General features: G+C 34.8%; 1 protein-coding gene across 5 annotated transcripts; it reads left to right on the top strand.

Moving 5' to 3' along the window:
- The first annotated feature begins 17 nt into the window (after window positions 1-17).
- LOC120079838 (splicing factor 3B subunit 4-like) lies at window positions 18-15,569 on the top strand. Of its 5 annotated transcripts, none has more exons than XM_039034267.1 (5): window positions 18-544; window positions 851-916; window positions 1,638-1,849; window positions 2,905-3,076; window positions 15,288-15,569. In XM_039034267.1, exons 2-5 carry the CDS (start codon window positions 880-882, stop codon window positions 15,347-15,349), a joined length of 483 nt encoding a protein of 160 aa, XP_038890195.1. In that variant the 5' UTR covers window positions 18-544; window positions 851-879; the 3' UTR covers window positions 15,350-15,569. The 5 variants fall into 5 exon arrangements, with proteins under 5 accessions (XP_038890195.1, XP_038890196.1, XP_038890192.1 ...); XM_039034268.1 differs by lacking the exon at window positions 15,288-15,569 and adding an exon at window positions 4,815-5,495; XM_039034264.1 differs by lacking the exon at window positions 15,288-15,569 and adding an exon at window positions 3,194-3,691 and having other exon boundaries at window positions 19-544.
- The last annotated feature ends 1,650 nt before the right edge of the window (window positions 15,570-17,219 follow it).

Raw genomic sequence — 17,219 nt, 5'->3', positions numbered from 1 at the left:
ATAAATGGTTCATTATCCGAAACTAAAACATAGGGCCATTTTCACGAACAAAAATCTCCTCCACTTCTCTTTTTTCCCCCTCCCTCTGCTGAACCTTCCGGCCGTCAATCCCCTCCCAATCTGCTGTTTTTCTCTTCTCCGGCCAGCATTTCCAAGAGCAGCTCACGGGACTCCGGCGAATATCAACGATCGGCGGCGGCGTTTTTCCGAGCTTCTTCTGATTTACCCGTTCCTGGCGATTGGCGAGCTACACTAGCCCTCGTCGTCGACGGTGCTCGAACAGACGGCGACCCACACATCCATAGTTCTCCAGTGGCGCTGCACTGTGCCAAGTGACTCCTCTCCTGCAACCGACGCACAAACGAAACGCAGGCGGCCCATCAAACCCACGCAATCGGACTCGAAGCAACAGCGTTGTTAATCTCGGAGGTCAGCTTCGGCGACTGCCCACGCTTCAATCGGCCCTGAAACGGATTACCCATAGGCTGTGGTGGTCGATTTTTTGAAATCGAACACAATCATAACACTTTTCGAGTCCTCTTGGGTAAGATTTAGTGAGTGAGTACACCCTAAATTCCTTTCGAACTTGAATAAAGTGCTTTAGAATTGTCCCCAACACTTGGGAACTCTTGTTTGTAGAGACCGCGATATACAAATTTGGAATACTTATTGGAAATACGGTTGAAATACAAACCACAGTAGGAAAATCGAAATCGAAGCAATAATAAATAGACGTCTATCGAAATCGAAGCAATAATAAATAGACGTCTATTGGCTTACTCTCGTTGCCGTTTTCCTCTTTCTCTTTTATCCTTACCGTTCCTTTTTGCTTTCTGAAACTTCGGTCTAGGCATTTGCATCTGCACTTACAGAACAATCATGTCAGGAAGATCAAATGGATGCACCATATACGTTGGTATGTTTTTTTTTAAAATCACTATTCATCTTAATTCATGTTTTCTATTCTAATTCGTTGAACTCCTTCGTTTTCCTTTCACGAGGATTCTGTTTGCATTTTTTCTTCTGTGAAGTTTCCTATAAAAATATTATGCTTTTGTTGGGTGGTTGGTTTTATCGTAGTTGTGTTAAATTCTTGCTATCATGTTTTACTATTGGATGTATATGGCATATGATATATTTATCGATTCTCTCACAAAGCTATGTAGTTTTATTGGCGGGTTCATAATTGACCAAAAAGGATTGGGTTATTTGCTGGATTCCTTCCTCTCCAACTTTTTCCTCTCTTGTAATTTTTTTTTATCTCTCGTTATGGCATAATTGATTTGCTGCCTTTGGTTAATAGGGTTGAAACCTAACTTATTTTCTTTTTGTTTTCAATATATCTCTTAGATTATCTTCATTTTTTCTTTAACTGGTACTATCTAAATTTTCACTTTCACCATCGTCTTCAATCTACTTCAATGTGGGGTTTACCCCATTTGAGTATTGCTGCCAGTTTGTCTGTAATATTTCTTTAACATAACTGGTTGTTCAGTGAACGTACTCTTTTGGGGAACTTTTCTTCCCCTTTTATACTTTAACATGATCTATTAAATTTTAAGGATGCAGCCTGCCTACTTGAATTTTAGATGACACATTTTCTTCTGAATTTGATTTTGTTACTTCACTTTTTTTAGGTAATTTTGATGAAAGAGTAAGTGAAAGGGTTCTTTATGACATTCTAATCCAAGCTGGGCGGGTTGTGGACTTGCACATTCCTCGGGACAAGGAATCTGGCAAACCTAAGGGTTTTGCTTTTGCAGAATATGAAAGTGAGGAGATTGCCAACTATGCTGTTAAGCTTTTCTCTGGTCTCGTGAATCTTCATAACCGTACCTTGAAGTTTGCAGTATGTCATTTTATCTCTTTCTCAACGGAAAATTTTCATTTTATCTCCTTTTTTCTTGATGAGCTTGGTTTTCTAACTTACACACACACACACACACATATTTGCTTTATGATTCTGTATTCATGTTATATGCCATCTCCTCTAATTTGACACATTTTGATCAGTAAGTATTAAAATGTCTGGTGCATTTGAAACTTCAGACCTTTTTTTTTATCTTAAAATTTAATGAACTTAATAAAAAGTCAATGATTAAACAGTCTTGGAAGAATATATGATTTGATTTTTATGCCCAAGTTTAGGTGTTCTAAAATATATATTAACTAATGAAGTAATCTTTGTGATAAATTACAGTAGTCCAAAAATTGTATTCCTTCGTATGCCTTATGCAGTATATTGCATAACTTTTTTGAAGTTCTAGAAACTAGATTACAATCCAATTATATTAATTTTTCTTGTTATCATAATTAATTGATGGGAAGAACCAATATATTTGTGGCTCATGATAAATTTAATCTAGTTTAATGTATATCATCAGAATGTCAAATGACTTGGTTAGAAAGCTTTTGGCTTTCCAATTTTAGAGGATGAACATGAGCATTAGTTCATTATTGAAAAACAAAAAAGAAAAGGAAAACATAATTTGTTCACATCACTACTCTAATGACTCCAATAACTGTAGTCTGTTATCGAAGTTGGGAGAATGAAGGTAGATGCTTAAACATGAATAGAAAACCGAAACAAATCTAAATATATAATTTCATCTTTTTTAAGAAATGATATCTATTAGTTTTCTAAAAAGTGATGTCTGTACTGATTTTATAAATAGATAAGAACAGTATCAACAATGAAAAGCAAAACAGATATAAAGATTCCTTTTCCAATTATAGATGGTTTCCTTTGATATATTATTGTTTACTGGCAGTCTCGTTCCAATTTTATAATCAGATGATTGTGGGAAAAAACAAGATTGTGGAATCTTCTTGTATTAGCCTTGATTGTGTGGTGAGCTTTTTAGTTATTGAAATGACACATTGTTTTTGACTTTGTGCGAACAGGTATCTGGTCAAGACAAGCCTTCACCTGGTAGTAATGCAATCACTTCATCAAGTATATCTAATAAATCAAGGTCGCAGATTTTTTCAGGTTACTCTAATGAAATATCTCAATATTCCAATCGCTTTTCCACATCATGTAGGTTTACGACATATCCAGAGAACCATCTAGAAGGTGATTTTCCTTATTCTTTATAAGTCTTTGCTTTGTTAGTTTTGCTAAGAAATTGTGTATTTTTACTTTATTGGCCTTTCCCACATAGTTCAACAAACTTTTATTTCTTTTATTCAGCGCTTCTTTACCCTGGGTTAGTTAACCAATATAATGGGTATGGATCACATTTGGATAACTACAATAAAGAATACAGTCAGAGGTATTCTGGGACAACTTTGGATAGCCTTAACCAACCTAAATCACGCCGTCGTGATACAAGTTTTCCAGTAGATTAACCACCTTACAAACTTTTGAACTAATGCAGCCAGTGCCTTCCATTTTGGAATCTGAATGGTAATACAAGTCTTAGGAAAAGTTGAACCTTTTAGATGGATGTAGAAGGATTGGTGGAAAATGTACCATATTTGCCATGGATCATGCTGGTTTTTGTTATGTAATGCATAGTAAATGCATAGTCATTCTATAGGAGTATGTGTTCATATGATTTGGCTGTGGTATTTTAAACTTATAGTTGATACTCTAACTAATTATTGTAATCTATTTTATTGAATATTCAGATTTTCTGTAATATTCATGTTTAGTGTTATGGAATTATAAATGGTGTTTTTATGGTGACTGAAAGGAATTGCTTTTGGCTTGTGTATATTGAGTATTTAGTTTTTTCTGATGTGCTTTACTTGAGTCAATACATAAATATTATAAACATTTTGGTTTTAATGAAGTGAGCTGGATTACATGTAAACCCATGCATTTTGGTTCGAGTTTATTGCCATTTCTGCGTTTGGACATGCCTGTACAGTTTAATTTTAAGGTATCGTCTAACTTTGCCCACCGACTTTTTGGAAACATTTTAAAAGTAGATTACAAAGAAAATTCATTGATTGTCATCAATCATAATTCTAAAAGCAGAAGAAAAATTGTTACTACGTTTTTGTGTTGTCCTTGTACTCTTATGGTTTTGAGACTTATGCTTCTTATATATCAAAATACGGCTTGATCCGAAATAAATGTATGGCATGCTTGAAATTTTCAAGACGTAATTTCTCTCATCTGGGCTCAAAAGTCCTATTGGAATTGCGAGTACAACATGAAGGTCGATCTGCTAACTACCTTAGAGTTATGATCTTTGATAGTTCTATTTGAAGTTGCCTTTTAGTTTTACTATTCTTTGTATCATAATATGGATTTGTTCATTTTCTTTTATTCTGCCCATTTGTATGTTTTGTGAAATCAAGGATGAAATATCGATGTCGGTATCGAGATTTTAGTTTTGCGGATATATCGATTTTGATGGATATTTCTATAAGTCACTAAATTTATAAAATTTATTTAGATTAATATTTAAGTTGTTTTTACTCCCATACTAATTTATAAATACTTTATTAGTATTCTTGTTCATATTGTAAAAAATAGATTATATTTTTTTAAATGTTTTACGAGTATTTATAAAAGATGTTGGAGATATCCATGGATATTTGATATCGATGTCGAGTCTTTCAATTTATGGATACGTTTATTTGTAAGTGTATGATAAATGGTCTTTCTTTGGCTGCCTTGTAAAGATTTGGGATAAATTGATATAGTCATAGTTTTAGAATTCAAAGACGTTGTACAACTTATAGAACAAATCTTATTCAAGTAGTCGTGATGTAGTCAATAGTTTTAGACTTTAGTTAGCAAGTAGTGTTAAGTGAAATCCTTTTGTATGGATAATAAAATCACTCTGTTTATAATCCAGCTTTAACAGAACCCATACTGAAGCATTTTGATTTTGTGGAATCACCAAGAATTTGAATTAAGGGAGGTTCTACAACTGTGATCAGTATAAGCATAGTTTACCATATAGAGGCCAAACTAACAATGCATCCAACAGCAATGATCTGTTTCTAGAATGCATTTCTAGATCTCTGTTCTAGAAAGCTATACAGGTAACAACAAAGGTGGTTTGACTGGGGCTTTCCTTTCATTACTTCTTTGGCAACGAGGGAACCGCGTCTGCATCTGCATCAAGTGGTGGAACGCACTCCTTAGCCGAATTGGTTGAAGGAGAGCGAAGAGGCGGCAACTCTCCTAATCCATCCCACGAGGAATGGTTTCTTGTGCAAATGCGGTTCGACTGGTGGCTTCCCTTTGATTAAATGTATATCTTCCATATAATTGTAACTAGAATTGTTTTTCTGCTTAACAAACCGACTTCAACGGGGTAGCAACCAGATGGTTGCGCTTGTAGAAAATCTAGAGCTGATATTGGTCATAAGAATGGGTTCAATGACTTGTCTAGATTTACATTGCGAACGGCAGGAGCTTCCAGACATAGTTGGGGATAGGGATGTACATGGGTTCGGTTGAGGGTATTTTTTGGACTTACCTGTAATTGACAACCCAAATAACCCAAATGAAGTTTCCAATCCAATCCAAACCTTGAAATTCGGGTTGGGTTGGGATAAGTTGTCGGGTTATAACTTATTATTATTTTTTTTTATAAAAAATATGTAAATTTAAATACAATACATGACTAATAACTAAAATCTCATAAAATTAAGATGCTAAATACCAAATATCTATGATATTTATTGTAAATTTTAAACAAAGATAAATATCATAACAATTTTAAAAGAAAAATATTAAAAATTCAAAAATTAATCAATACAAAGAAATCAAACTTTAAACAAAGAAGAATGTATATATTTATACAAAATTTGGGTTGGGTTGGGTCAATCCAAAAATTTTTTTTAGCTAATCCACAACCCAATCCAATAAAAATAGAAAAATTCAACCACAACCCAATCCAATAAAAATAGAAAAATTCAACCCCAACCCAAGAACAAAACTAACCCAACATAACCCTTACATTTTGGGTTGGGTAGTTCGGGTTCGGGTTGTTGGGTTATTTGAAAACCCCTAGTTGGGAAAGTAGTTAAGTAATTTCTCAAAAAGAAAATATGTTTTGAGAAATTATTTTAAATGTCAAATTGCTCATACTATTTTTACATATAACTAAATATCACATTCTATTAGTGATAGACTGTCACACCCCGCACCAGATTACCCTTCTAACTTGGATAGAATGGTGACTACAGTAATTACCAACCCTTTTGTTGGCATTTACGGCCTATCTTACCTGTTAAATTTTGCTCAAACCTTGAATACATACATTTTAATTCAGAATTTAACACATTTACATTACAGAGTTTTGTAACATTGTTTATACATGGATATTACGACTTAGTGAGCCCCATCAAGAATACTAGTCTCTAGACATACACATGTGTACTAACTAATACAGGTCTTCAATTACGCTTCCTTCAACCTGATTCTTTGAGTGGCAGAGTAGCAACAGAAAAGTCTTTTGGGAACTGACCGCTACCTTAAGGAAAACATTTGAAAACATGAGCTAGAAGCCCAGTGAGTGACTTAATAAAACATAAATCTCATGCTTAAACTGAAAGCTCGAAAACATAATACTGGAACTAAAATATACCAAGCAAACATGTACATAAAACCTTTAAAACCATTGTATCTGAAACCTAAATCTTAGCTGAGAATGAACATTTATCACTCTAATTCCCAGTGCCAAACCATGGCCAAATGTGACTTCTACTTCGATCTCTTTATACTGAACTATGGCTAGGAGAGATCCCTACGTCGATTTCTTTAAATATACCGATGGACATTTCAAGCAACTTCCTCTAGACATTAGTATTGATAACTACTCTTAAACACCATTAAACATCATTATTCCTTAGTTGAGAACGAGCATACCTCGCTCTAGCTCTCAACGTCTGTTATCGGCCACGAGACCTATGCTTCGGCCTCTCTTTGCTGGTTTAAGGCCTAGAGACCCATACTTCAGCCTCTCCTTCAAAATTACCTACATGTACGTGGAGGTTTCTATGTACCGTCAACACCTTAGGTACATTTATTCAGATGCCTTTCTTACCTTCAGTACTCATCTTCATTGTGTTTAGAAATATCAATGCATATACTTTGGCAATCTTAGGTATATAAATATAGTACATCAAGCTTCACCCAACCTTAGTTTTAACCCTAACGCATGCTTCATACTTTATAAAATAAGTTGCCTTAAATCATGTTGAACTAGCTTATAAAAACCATTAGCATGCGTTAGACATGGAAAACATACTTGGAAAACCCATACATTAGTAACATCATGCATTGATCATGCTTTCAATCATAGAAATAAGTTGCTTGGAATCAAATAAAATTTAGCATGAGAATAACCTTGCTCAATCCCTCGACGTCGTATTACTTACGTGCACGTCTCATAACTGAGCACCGTCGTACCTTAGGTACTGAACTAGGATACTTTCTCATTATTATCTTCAGTATCATTAGGATACCTTCTCATTGTCCTTCAGTATCCGTCGTACAACTAGTTATAAGCATTTAGTTGAAAATTAAGGCTTAGTGCTCAAATCATCATACTATTCATCATTAAAAATGGAGTTACTAAAACATGCTGAAAGTATTTGGACAAGATAACATATTTAAATCATGTCAATTTCCATGGAAAACATGCTTTACTTAGCTTGAGAAAATAGTTTCAAACATATGTTGCTTGACACTTCATTTAAACACTTAGCATGAGAAATAACTTCAAAGGAATCATAGTTTTCTAAAATCATTAAAAACATTAAATCATCACATAGTCAATCACAACTCGTCGGGGCTTTTAACGGGTTATACGCCTCTCGTAGCTCTTCTTGGCCTGAAAAGGACATAATTCCCGATTAAATTCCTTAGAATTCTTTAGCAAAATACCGCAAACAGTTCATTTATAATGAACTTTTCATCAACAAAGACAACATTGCTAGCGAGATAATCATTATGAGTGAATTCATCCTCCATGAGCGAGATCCTCATCATAAAATTAGCGAGATTATCATCTTGAGCGAGATCCTCATCCTCCACATTCTCGCCCTCGTCTTTCATGGTGAGTTGTTTGCTTGTTCTTCCTAAGCGCAAACTGTCTGCTTCTGCACAAATTCTCTGTTTCAACTTCAAAAATTCATAACTCAAAATACTGAACTCTTTTCAAGAAACTTTCTTCTACAAACTTGTTTAGAATTGAGTAACTTTCTTACCTTAAAATTTCAGCCGAATATTCCTTATGGTTTGGCCTGGAGCTTCCAATCTTCACCTCGGGTCTTGATTAATCCGAGATTCTGTCTCTTCTACAAATTCCTCACTTTTTGTTCTTCTCTTGCAATCTTTCTCCGACAAGACAACCTAAAAAACTAGATTATCTCAGCTTTCAAATGACACCGATTTCACTAAATTTGCTCATGTAGATTGCCGAAACCAAGCTTTCGAAGTTCCTCTTCCTTTTAATCTTCTTGCCGCCTTCGGAGTTCAAGGATTAACCGCCACGTCACCCCATATTTAGTGCCTCCAGCCAAACCAATAAGTGAGCTTTCCTATTTAATATGTTTTTCTATTCCTTTCTCCACAACTCCTATAAATAACATGGATTTTCACTTATTAGATATTTAATATATCATTCCTTTGGCTAAACATACTTGTCTAAGAAATTTAGAATTCAGGGTTTACATTCACCTCCCCCTTTAAAGAAATTTCGTCCTCGAAATTTGCTCAGACTTATTTATAACTAGAGTTTCATAACATCCTTTGGTCGTAAATTTTACAACATTTTTCTCTTTTTATTTTTTTACTACGCTTTCGTTGCACTATTCTGATATTAACTTTGTTCATGGTAGATAATATTAGTACGTATGAACAACTTGGTCATCATAGTTCACTGTATTTGTCACATCCTTTGGTGACTCTTCCATTCTCCACTGAGTCATAGTACTCATTTATTACTAGGGTGGTCCTTTTCCATTTCCCAACAATATCACTGGAACATTCTTTTCCAGTTGTCACATCTTTGAATTAATTGCTAGCTGTAAAATCAATGTTTAGGTCAACTAAACTTCTCGAGCTAACCGAGGGCACTCTTTTTAGAATGTCCTTCCTATCCATACTTGGGAGAAAACATTCTTTCTACTATAACATTCCCCAACTATGGCTTACCATACTATATACAAAAGGTTTTCTTAACTGTACTAGTCCCTAGCTCAGTCACAATTCAAACTTTGAGTTATTACCTGGAACATCAGCAGATCTGGACCTTTTCCTTTTTGTCTTCTGCTGACCATTTTGTTCCTTATTTTCTATACTCAACGTACCCCTGGTACACTTTGAGCTCATTGTTGCTCATTTTTTCTCTCATCTCAAGATTAATCTGACAAGGACTTCCTCTAGATTACACCCTTTCCTCTGAATTCACTAGAATAGACTTCATGTTTGCCACTAATCTTTGAGCAAACTTGCTACACATTCTATTTCTAGTGAAACGTCTATGTTTACTTGCGTGACTCCCAACTTCCACTCAAGTACCGATAGTGGATTGAGTAATCTTGCCGGAATCTGCCTTCCAGGTTTCACTTGTTGACAAATCAAACATCACATAGTACTTTTCTTATCTTGCTAGACTATGCCTTAGTCTATTAGTCTAGAGTGGTCATTCTGCTCACTCCTTATCATTCTTTACTACGTTACTACTTAACCGAGAAGGAACCTTTTTGTTCACTTCCTAAAACATAATTTGCATCCTTAGTTGAGAGAGAACCTTTACTCAATTCCTCAACGTCAATCCATAGTTAGTGTGGAGTGATCTCGACACTACCAATAATAACTTTTCTTTCATCATGTGATTCTAGTTTAAGTACCGTCGTACCTTAGGTACTACTGCTCAGATACCTTCTCCGTGTACTTCAGTATCGAGCTGCTTGGATACCTTCTCCATGTCCTTCAGTATCGAGCTATTCAATTTTTAAGACTGAGCCTCAGTACCTTCTTCGTGTACTTCAATACTGAGCCACTCATACTCAACTTGCATATTTTTATCTTTCAACAACTTAGTTGCCCAAAAACATTCTATACTAACACATCTTCATGGTCATTGAAAAGCATAGCATAAATATAACATTAATGTGAGTTACGTTGCTTGGTAGCTATTTGAGAATAGTTGTCATAAATAGCTTTCAGTAAACATGCATTGCTAAACATTCATAAGCTTTAGCAATTTACTTAAAACATTTAAAGCATCTAGAGTCACTCACTCCTGCTGCTGGAACCATATGACCAGGAAATACAACCTAGTCTAATAAAAAATCACATTTGCTGAACGTGGCATACAACTGCTTCGCTCGCAGCGTCTGCAAAACTATCCTCAAATGGTTCCTGTGATCTTCCATACTGCTTAAATACACCAATATGCCATCGATGAAGATTATTATGAACTGATCCGAGTAGAGATGGAATATTCTATTCATCAAGTCCATAAATACTGCATGGCATTCGTTAGTCCAAATGACATTACTAGGAACTCGTAATGTCCATACCTCGTCCTGAATGCAGTTTTTTGGAACATCTGCCTCTACCTTCAACCGGTGATACCCTGATCTCAAATCTATTTTAGAGAAAATCGTGGCTCCCTTTAACTGATAAAAGAGATCACCTATACCAAGCAATGTGTACTTGTTCCTGATTGTCACCTTGTCCAACTGCCTATAATCTATACATAACTGAGAGTACCGTCTTTCTTCTTGATAGAAGACCGATGCTTCCCAAGGTGACACATTGGATTTGATGTAACCCTTATTTATTAATTCTCGTAACTGAACTTTCCACTTCTTAAGTTCTTATGGCACCATCCTTAATGGTACCTGAAAAATAGATGTTGTACCTGGAATTAAATCGATAGTAAACTCAACTTCCCTGTCAGGTTGTAAATATGATAACTTTTCAGGAAAAACATCCAGGAACTCTTGTACAACTGGTACATCCTCAGGTTTCAGTTTCTCACCCTACGAAACCGTCATAGGCCTAAATAGGCTTCACATCTTTTACTTAGCAGCTTTCTAGCCTTCACTGCTGATATTAAGCTTCCTGAAACATTCCTTTGCTTCCTACAAATATTGTCTCTTGCCCTACCAAATCTCTCGAACACTATCTATTCTTAAAACAATTCATACGGTCGTAATATTTATTCGGGAAATCCATGCTCCAAAGTGACACCAATTCCAGGAAACCTAACGGAATCACTTCATAACTATAACTATCAACAACTACCCAGAGTCTGTAAAACTATTATACTATTACAACTTCTCCACAACATAATAATAACTACTTAGGGACATGCTCTCTACAATCTTCCTTACAAGCAGTGCAACATGCTAGATAACAATAAAGGTATAACAAACGTGAAGTCTATTATAGTGAATTCAGAAGAAAAGGTGTAATCTAGAGGAAGTCCTAGTCAGATTAATCATGAGAGGAGGGAAAAAATGAGCAACAATGAGCTCGAAATGTACCAGGGTTATGTTGAGTATAAAAAATAAGGAACAAAATGGTTAGTAGAAGACAGAAAGAAAAAGGTCCAGATCTGCTGATGTTCCAGGTAATAGCTCGAAGTTTGAATTGTGACCGAGCTAGGGACTAGTACAGTTAAGAAAACCTTATGTATACAGTATGGTAAGCTATAGTTGGAAAATGTTTTAAGTGAATTGCTAAAGCTTATGAATGTTTAGCAATGCATGTTTACTGAAAGCTATTTATGACAACTATTCTCAAATAGTTACCAAGCAACGCATCTCACATTAATGTTGTATTTATGCTACGCTTTTCAATGACCACGAGGATGCGTCAGTATAGAATGTTTTTGGGCAACTAAGTCGTTGAAAGATAAGAATATGCAAGTTAAGTATGAGTGGCTCAGTACTGAAGTACACGGAGAAGGTATTGAAGCTCAGTCTTAGAAATTGAATAGCTCGATACTAAAGGACGTGGAGAAGGTATCCAAGCAGCTCGATACTGAAGTACACGGAGAAGGTATCTGAGCAGTAGTACCTAAGGTATGACGGTACTTAAACTAGAATCACATGATGAAAGAAAAGTTGTTATTGGTAGTGTCGAGATCACTCCATACTAACTATGGATTGACGTTGAGGAATTGAGTAAAGGTTCTCTCTCAACTAAGGATGCAAATTATGTTTTAGGAAGTGAACAAAAGGGTTCCTTCCCGGTTAAGTAGTAACGTAGTAAAGAATGATAAGGAGTGAGCAGAATGGCCACTCTAGACTAATAGACTAAGGCATAGTCTAGCAAGATAAGAAAAGTACTATGTGATGTTTGATTTGTCAACAAGTGAAACCTGGAAGGCAGATTCCGGCAAGATTACTCAATCCACTATCGGTACTTGAGTGGAAGTTGGGAGTCATGCAAGTAAACATAGACGTTTCACTATAAATAGAATGTGTAGCAAGTTTGCTCAAAGATTAGTGGCAAACATGAGGTCTATTCTAGTGAATTCAGTGGAAAGGGTGTAATCTAGAGGAAGTCCTTGTCAGATTAATCCTGAGAGGAGGGAAAAAATGAGCAACAGTGAGCTCGAAATATACTAGGGGTACGTTGAGTATAAAAAATAAGGAACAAAATGGTCAGCAGAAGACAAAAAGGAAAAGGTCCAGATCTGTTGATGTTCCAGATAATAGCTCGAAGTTTGAATTGTGACTGAGTTGGGGACTAGTACAGTTAAGAAAACCTTATGTATACAGTATGGTAAGCCATAGTTGGGGAATGTTATAGTAGGAAGAATGTTTTCTCCCAAGTATGGATAGAAAGGACATTCTAAGAAGAGTGCCCTCGGTTAGGTCGAGAAGTCTAGTTGACCTGGAAAAGGTCCAGATCTGCTGATGTTCCAGGTAATAGCTCAAAGTTTGAAATGTGACTGAGCTAGGGACTAGTACAGTTAAGAAAACCTTACGTATATAGTATGGGAAGTCATAGTTGGGGAATGTTATAGTAGAAAGAATATTTTCTCCCAATTATGGATAGAAAGGACATTCTAAGAAGAGTGCCCTCGGTTAGGTCGAGAAGTCTAGTTGACCTAAAATTGATTTTACAGCTAGCAATTAATTCAAAGGTGTGACAACTGGAAAAGAATGTTTCAGTGATATTGCTGGGAAATGGAAAAGGACAACCCTAGTAATAAATGAGTACTATGACTTAGTGAGAATGGAAGAGTCACCAGAGGATGTGACGAATACAGTGACTATGAGGATCAAGTTGTTCATAGGTACCAGTATTATTTACCATGAACAAAGTTAATATCAGAGTAGTGTAGCGAAAGCGTAGTAAAAAAAGAAGAGAAAAAGAAGAAAGAAAAGTAGAAGATTGTAAAGTTTACGACCAAAGAATGTTATGAAACTCTAGTTATAAATAAGTCTGAGCAAATTTTGAGGACGAAATTTTTTTTAAGGGGGAGGTGAATGTAAACCCCGAATTCTAAATTTCCTAGACAAGTACGTTTAGCCAAATGAATGATATATTAAATATCTAATAAGTGAAAGTCCATGTTATTTATAGGAGTTGTGGAGAAAGGAAAAGAAAAACATATTAAATAAGGAAGCTCACTTATTGGCTTGGGCTGGAGGCATTAAATAGGGGTGACGTGGCGGTTAATCCTTGAGCTCGGGAGGCGGCGGAAAGATTAAAAAGAGGAGGAACTTCGAAAACTTGGTTTCGGCAATCTACATGAGGATGAATTCACTCATAATGATTATCTTGCTAGCAATGCTGTCTTTGTTGATGAAAGTTCCATTAGTAAATAAACTGTTTGAGGTATTTTGCTAAGAATTCTAAGGAATTTAACCGGGAATTATGTCATTTCAGGCCAAGAAGAGCTAGGAGAGGCGTATAACCCGTTAAGAGCCTCGACGAGCTGTGAGCGACTATGTGATGATTTAATGTTTTAATGATTTAGAAACTATGATTTCTTTGAAGTTATTCCTCAAGCCAAGTGTTTAAATGAAGTACCAAGCAACGTATGTTTGAAGCTATTTCTCATGCTATGTAAAGCATGTTTTCCATGGAAATTGACATGATTTAAATATGTTATCTTATTCAAATACTTTTAGCATGTTTTAATAACTCCATTTTTATGAAGAACTAGTATGATGGATGAACTAGTATGATGATTTGAGCACTAAGCCTTAGTGTTTAACTAAATGTTTATGACTAGTTATATGACAGATACTAAAGGACAACGAGAAAGTATCCTAGATAAGTACCTAAGGATACTGAAGGACAATGAGAAAGTATCCTAGTTAAGTACCTAAGGTATGACGGTACTTAGTTATGAGCACGTGCACGTAGGTAATACGACGTCGAGGGATTGAGCAAAAGGGTTCTCCCCAACTAAGGTTGACGTTGAGGGTTAGATCTAGTAGTTCACTCTCAACTAATGATAAAGGCAGTCATATCTTCTCCTAGACTAGAAGGATAGTTTGAAATTGCTAATGCTTAGGAATGTTTATCAACACATGATGTTACTATGAGTTTCCAAGTATGTTTTCCATATCTAACGCATGCTAATAGTTTTTACAAGCTAGTTTAACACGATTTAAGTCAACTTATTTTATAAAGTATGAAGCATGCGTTAGGTTTAAAACTAAGGTTGGGTGAAGCTTGATGTACTATGTTTATATACCTAAGATTGCCAAAGTACATGCGTCGATATTTCTAAACACAATGAAGAGGAGTACTGAAGGTAAGAAAGACATCTAAATAAATGTACCTAAGGTGTTGACGGTACATAGAAACCTCCACGTACACGTAGGTAGTTTTGAAGGAGAGGCCGAAGTATGGGTCTCCTAGGCCATAAACCAGCAAAGAGAGGCCGAAGCATGAGTCTCGTGGCTGATAACAGACGTTGAGAGCTAGAGCGAGATATGCTCGTTCTCAACTAAGGAATACTGATGTTTAATGGTGTTTAAGAGTAGTTATCAATACTAATGTTTAGAGGAAGTTACTTGAGATGCCCATCGATATATTTAAAGAAATCGACGTAGGGATCTCTCCTAGACATAGTTCAGTATGAAGAGATCGAAGTAGAGGTCTCATTTGGCCATGGTTTGGCACTAGGAATTAGAGCGATAAATGTTCATCCTCAGCTAAGATTCATGTTTCAGATACAATGATGTTAAAGGTTTTATGTACATGTTTGTTTGGTATATTTTAGTTCTAGTATTATGTTTTCGAGCATTCAGTTTAAGCATGAGATTTATGTTTTATTAAGTCACTCACTGGGCTTCTAGCTCACGTTTTCAAATGTTTTTCTTTTCAGGTAGCGGTCAGTTCCCAAAGGACTTTTCTGCTGCTGCTCTGCCACTTAAAGGAATAGATTGAAGGAAGTGTATTTGAAGACCTATATTAGTTAGTACACATGTGTCTGTCTAGAGACTAGTATTCTTGATGGGGCTTACTAAGTTGTAATATCCATGAATAAACAATGCTACGAAACCCGCTAATGTAAATGTGTTAAGTTTTGAATTAATATGTAAGTATTCAGGGTTTGAGCAAACTTTGAGCAAACTTTAACAGGTAAGATGGGCAGTAAGTGCCAGCAAAAGGGTTGGTAACTGTTGCAGTCACCATTCCATCCAGGTTAGGAGGGTAATCTGATGCGGGGTGTGACATAGACTTTGAATCATTTAGTATCTGTTACTAATAATTCAGTGTTTATCACTAATAGATAGAGACATTTTGTTATATTTATAAATGTTTTGTTTCATTTTTCTATTTATTTTATTTTATTATTACTTTTTAATTCGAAAATTAATTTTGGAACCAAACACAATAATTTAAAATTACTTTTAAGAATTTGGAATTAAACATAAATATGATTATATAAAAAATAATTGCACCTAAATATCTTTTTTCTAATTTCATTAAAACAAGGGAGATTTTCAAAAATAGAAATTAGGGAAATTATTTACATAAAAATAGCAAAATTTAATCTTCTATGATAGAGGATGATATAAGCTGATAAAAGTCTATTAGTGTCCATCAGTAGTGTCTATGAGTGATAGAAATTGTTAGAAATCTATTAGTGGTACTATGTGATAGATGTTGATATAAGTCTATCGGTCTCTATCAATATATTTTTTTCTTTTTTTTTGCTATTTTTATAAATAATTTGACATTTTTTTATCTGTGAAAATTTTCCTTAGAACAATCCCTTGTGAACATGCACTAAAGTATCTCTTGTCAAGAGATGTAAGAACAATAGTATGAAATTTAAGGATTAGACAAATATAAGTTTTAAAAAAAAAATTAAAAGAAAAAATGTTATCAAACAAGGATTATTTATTTATTTATTTATTATTATTATTTTTTAATAATAAGAACATTTGAACCTCTGACGTTGAGGTTAGTTAAATTCTCTGGGATTAAAATACTATGCACAAGAGAAATTCAAAGCAACGCGAGAAATCAAAGCAATAATAAATAGGAACTTATTTAGTAGACAACTTGAAAAACAAGAATATGAAAATAAACATCTCATTTGTTAACTACTTTGTTTAAGATTTTTGAAAATTAAACTTACTTTCTCTTAGTTTCTTAAAAAGATTTACATATTTTTTTAAGTGCAAGAATTAATTCTTAGATAAACTTAAAAAATGAAAACTATTTTTTTTAGTTTTCAAAATTTAGCTTGGTCTTTTTAAAACATCTATCTATATTATATATAAAAGGAGCTATAGGGAGAAACTCTCTCCTCCAATTTGTTCCTTCCATTTTCATCATTCTAAACTATTACACTAGTGGTACAATTTGTCAATTGTAAAATTTGTTAAATAAAAACTGAAAAGAAAACTTAAAAGTTTTATGTTAAGTTAATATTGATTGTATTGATATTACTAGATTTAAGAAGAGACTTAAAACTTACGTTTCTCATGAAACTTCTTGAAAATGAAACGAATCATCAAAGTCTACTAAACTTCTTAGAATAAGAATGTTGCATTTCCACAACATAAAAATTATAAAAATTGTGAAGGCTCAGGATATTGCTCACGCTTATTCTTGCCCAACGTCAACTATCGTCTTCTTCAAAAGGCTCATGATACTGTTCTTGACCTCGATATAATGACAACAACGATGATGATGCAATAATGGTGGCAATGAAGAAGAATGGAAAGATTGAAATTTGAAGAAGTTAGTTTGGTAGATTTTAGAATATGTGGGTGGCTTAAGCTAGAGAGTTTGCTTCACTTCC

Source organism: Benincasa hispida, chromosome 6, assembly GCF_009727055.1.
Source record: "Benincasa hispida cultivar B227 chromosome 6, ASM972705v1, whole genome shotgun sequence".
In the NCBI taxonomy this organism is placed as follows: Eukaryota; Viridiplantae; Streptophyta; class Magnoliopsida; order Cucurbitales; family Cucurbitaceae; genus Benincasa; species Benincasa hispida.
The sequence above is the reverse complement of the archived record's forward strand: the minus strand, read 5'-3'. Positions and strand labels throughout refer to the sequence as shown.

Excerpts from the sequence above, each read along its gene's own strand:
- LOC120079838 (XM_039034264.1), top strand. The coding sequence starts at position 880 with ATGTCAGGAAGATCAAATGGATGCACCATATACGTTG. Across the intron at positions 917-1,637 it reads TGGATGCACCATATACGTTG|GTAATTTTGATGAAAGAGTA; the intron begins GTATGTTTTTTT and ends CACTTTTTTTAG. Across the intron at positions 1,850-2,904 it reads ACCGTACCTTGAAGTTTGCA|GTATCTGGTCAAGACAAGCC; the intron begins GTATGTCATTTT and ends TTGTGCGAACAG.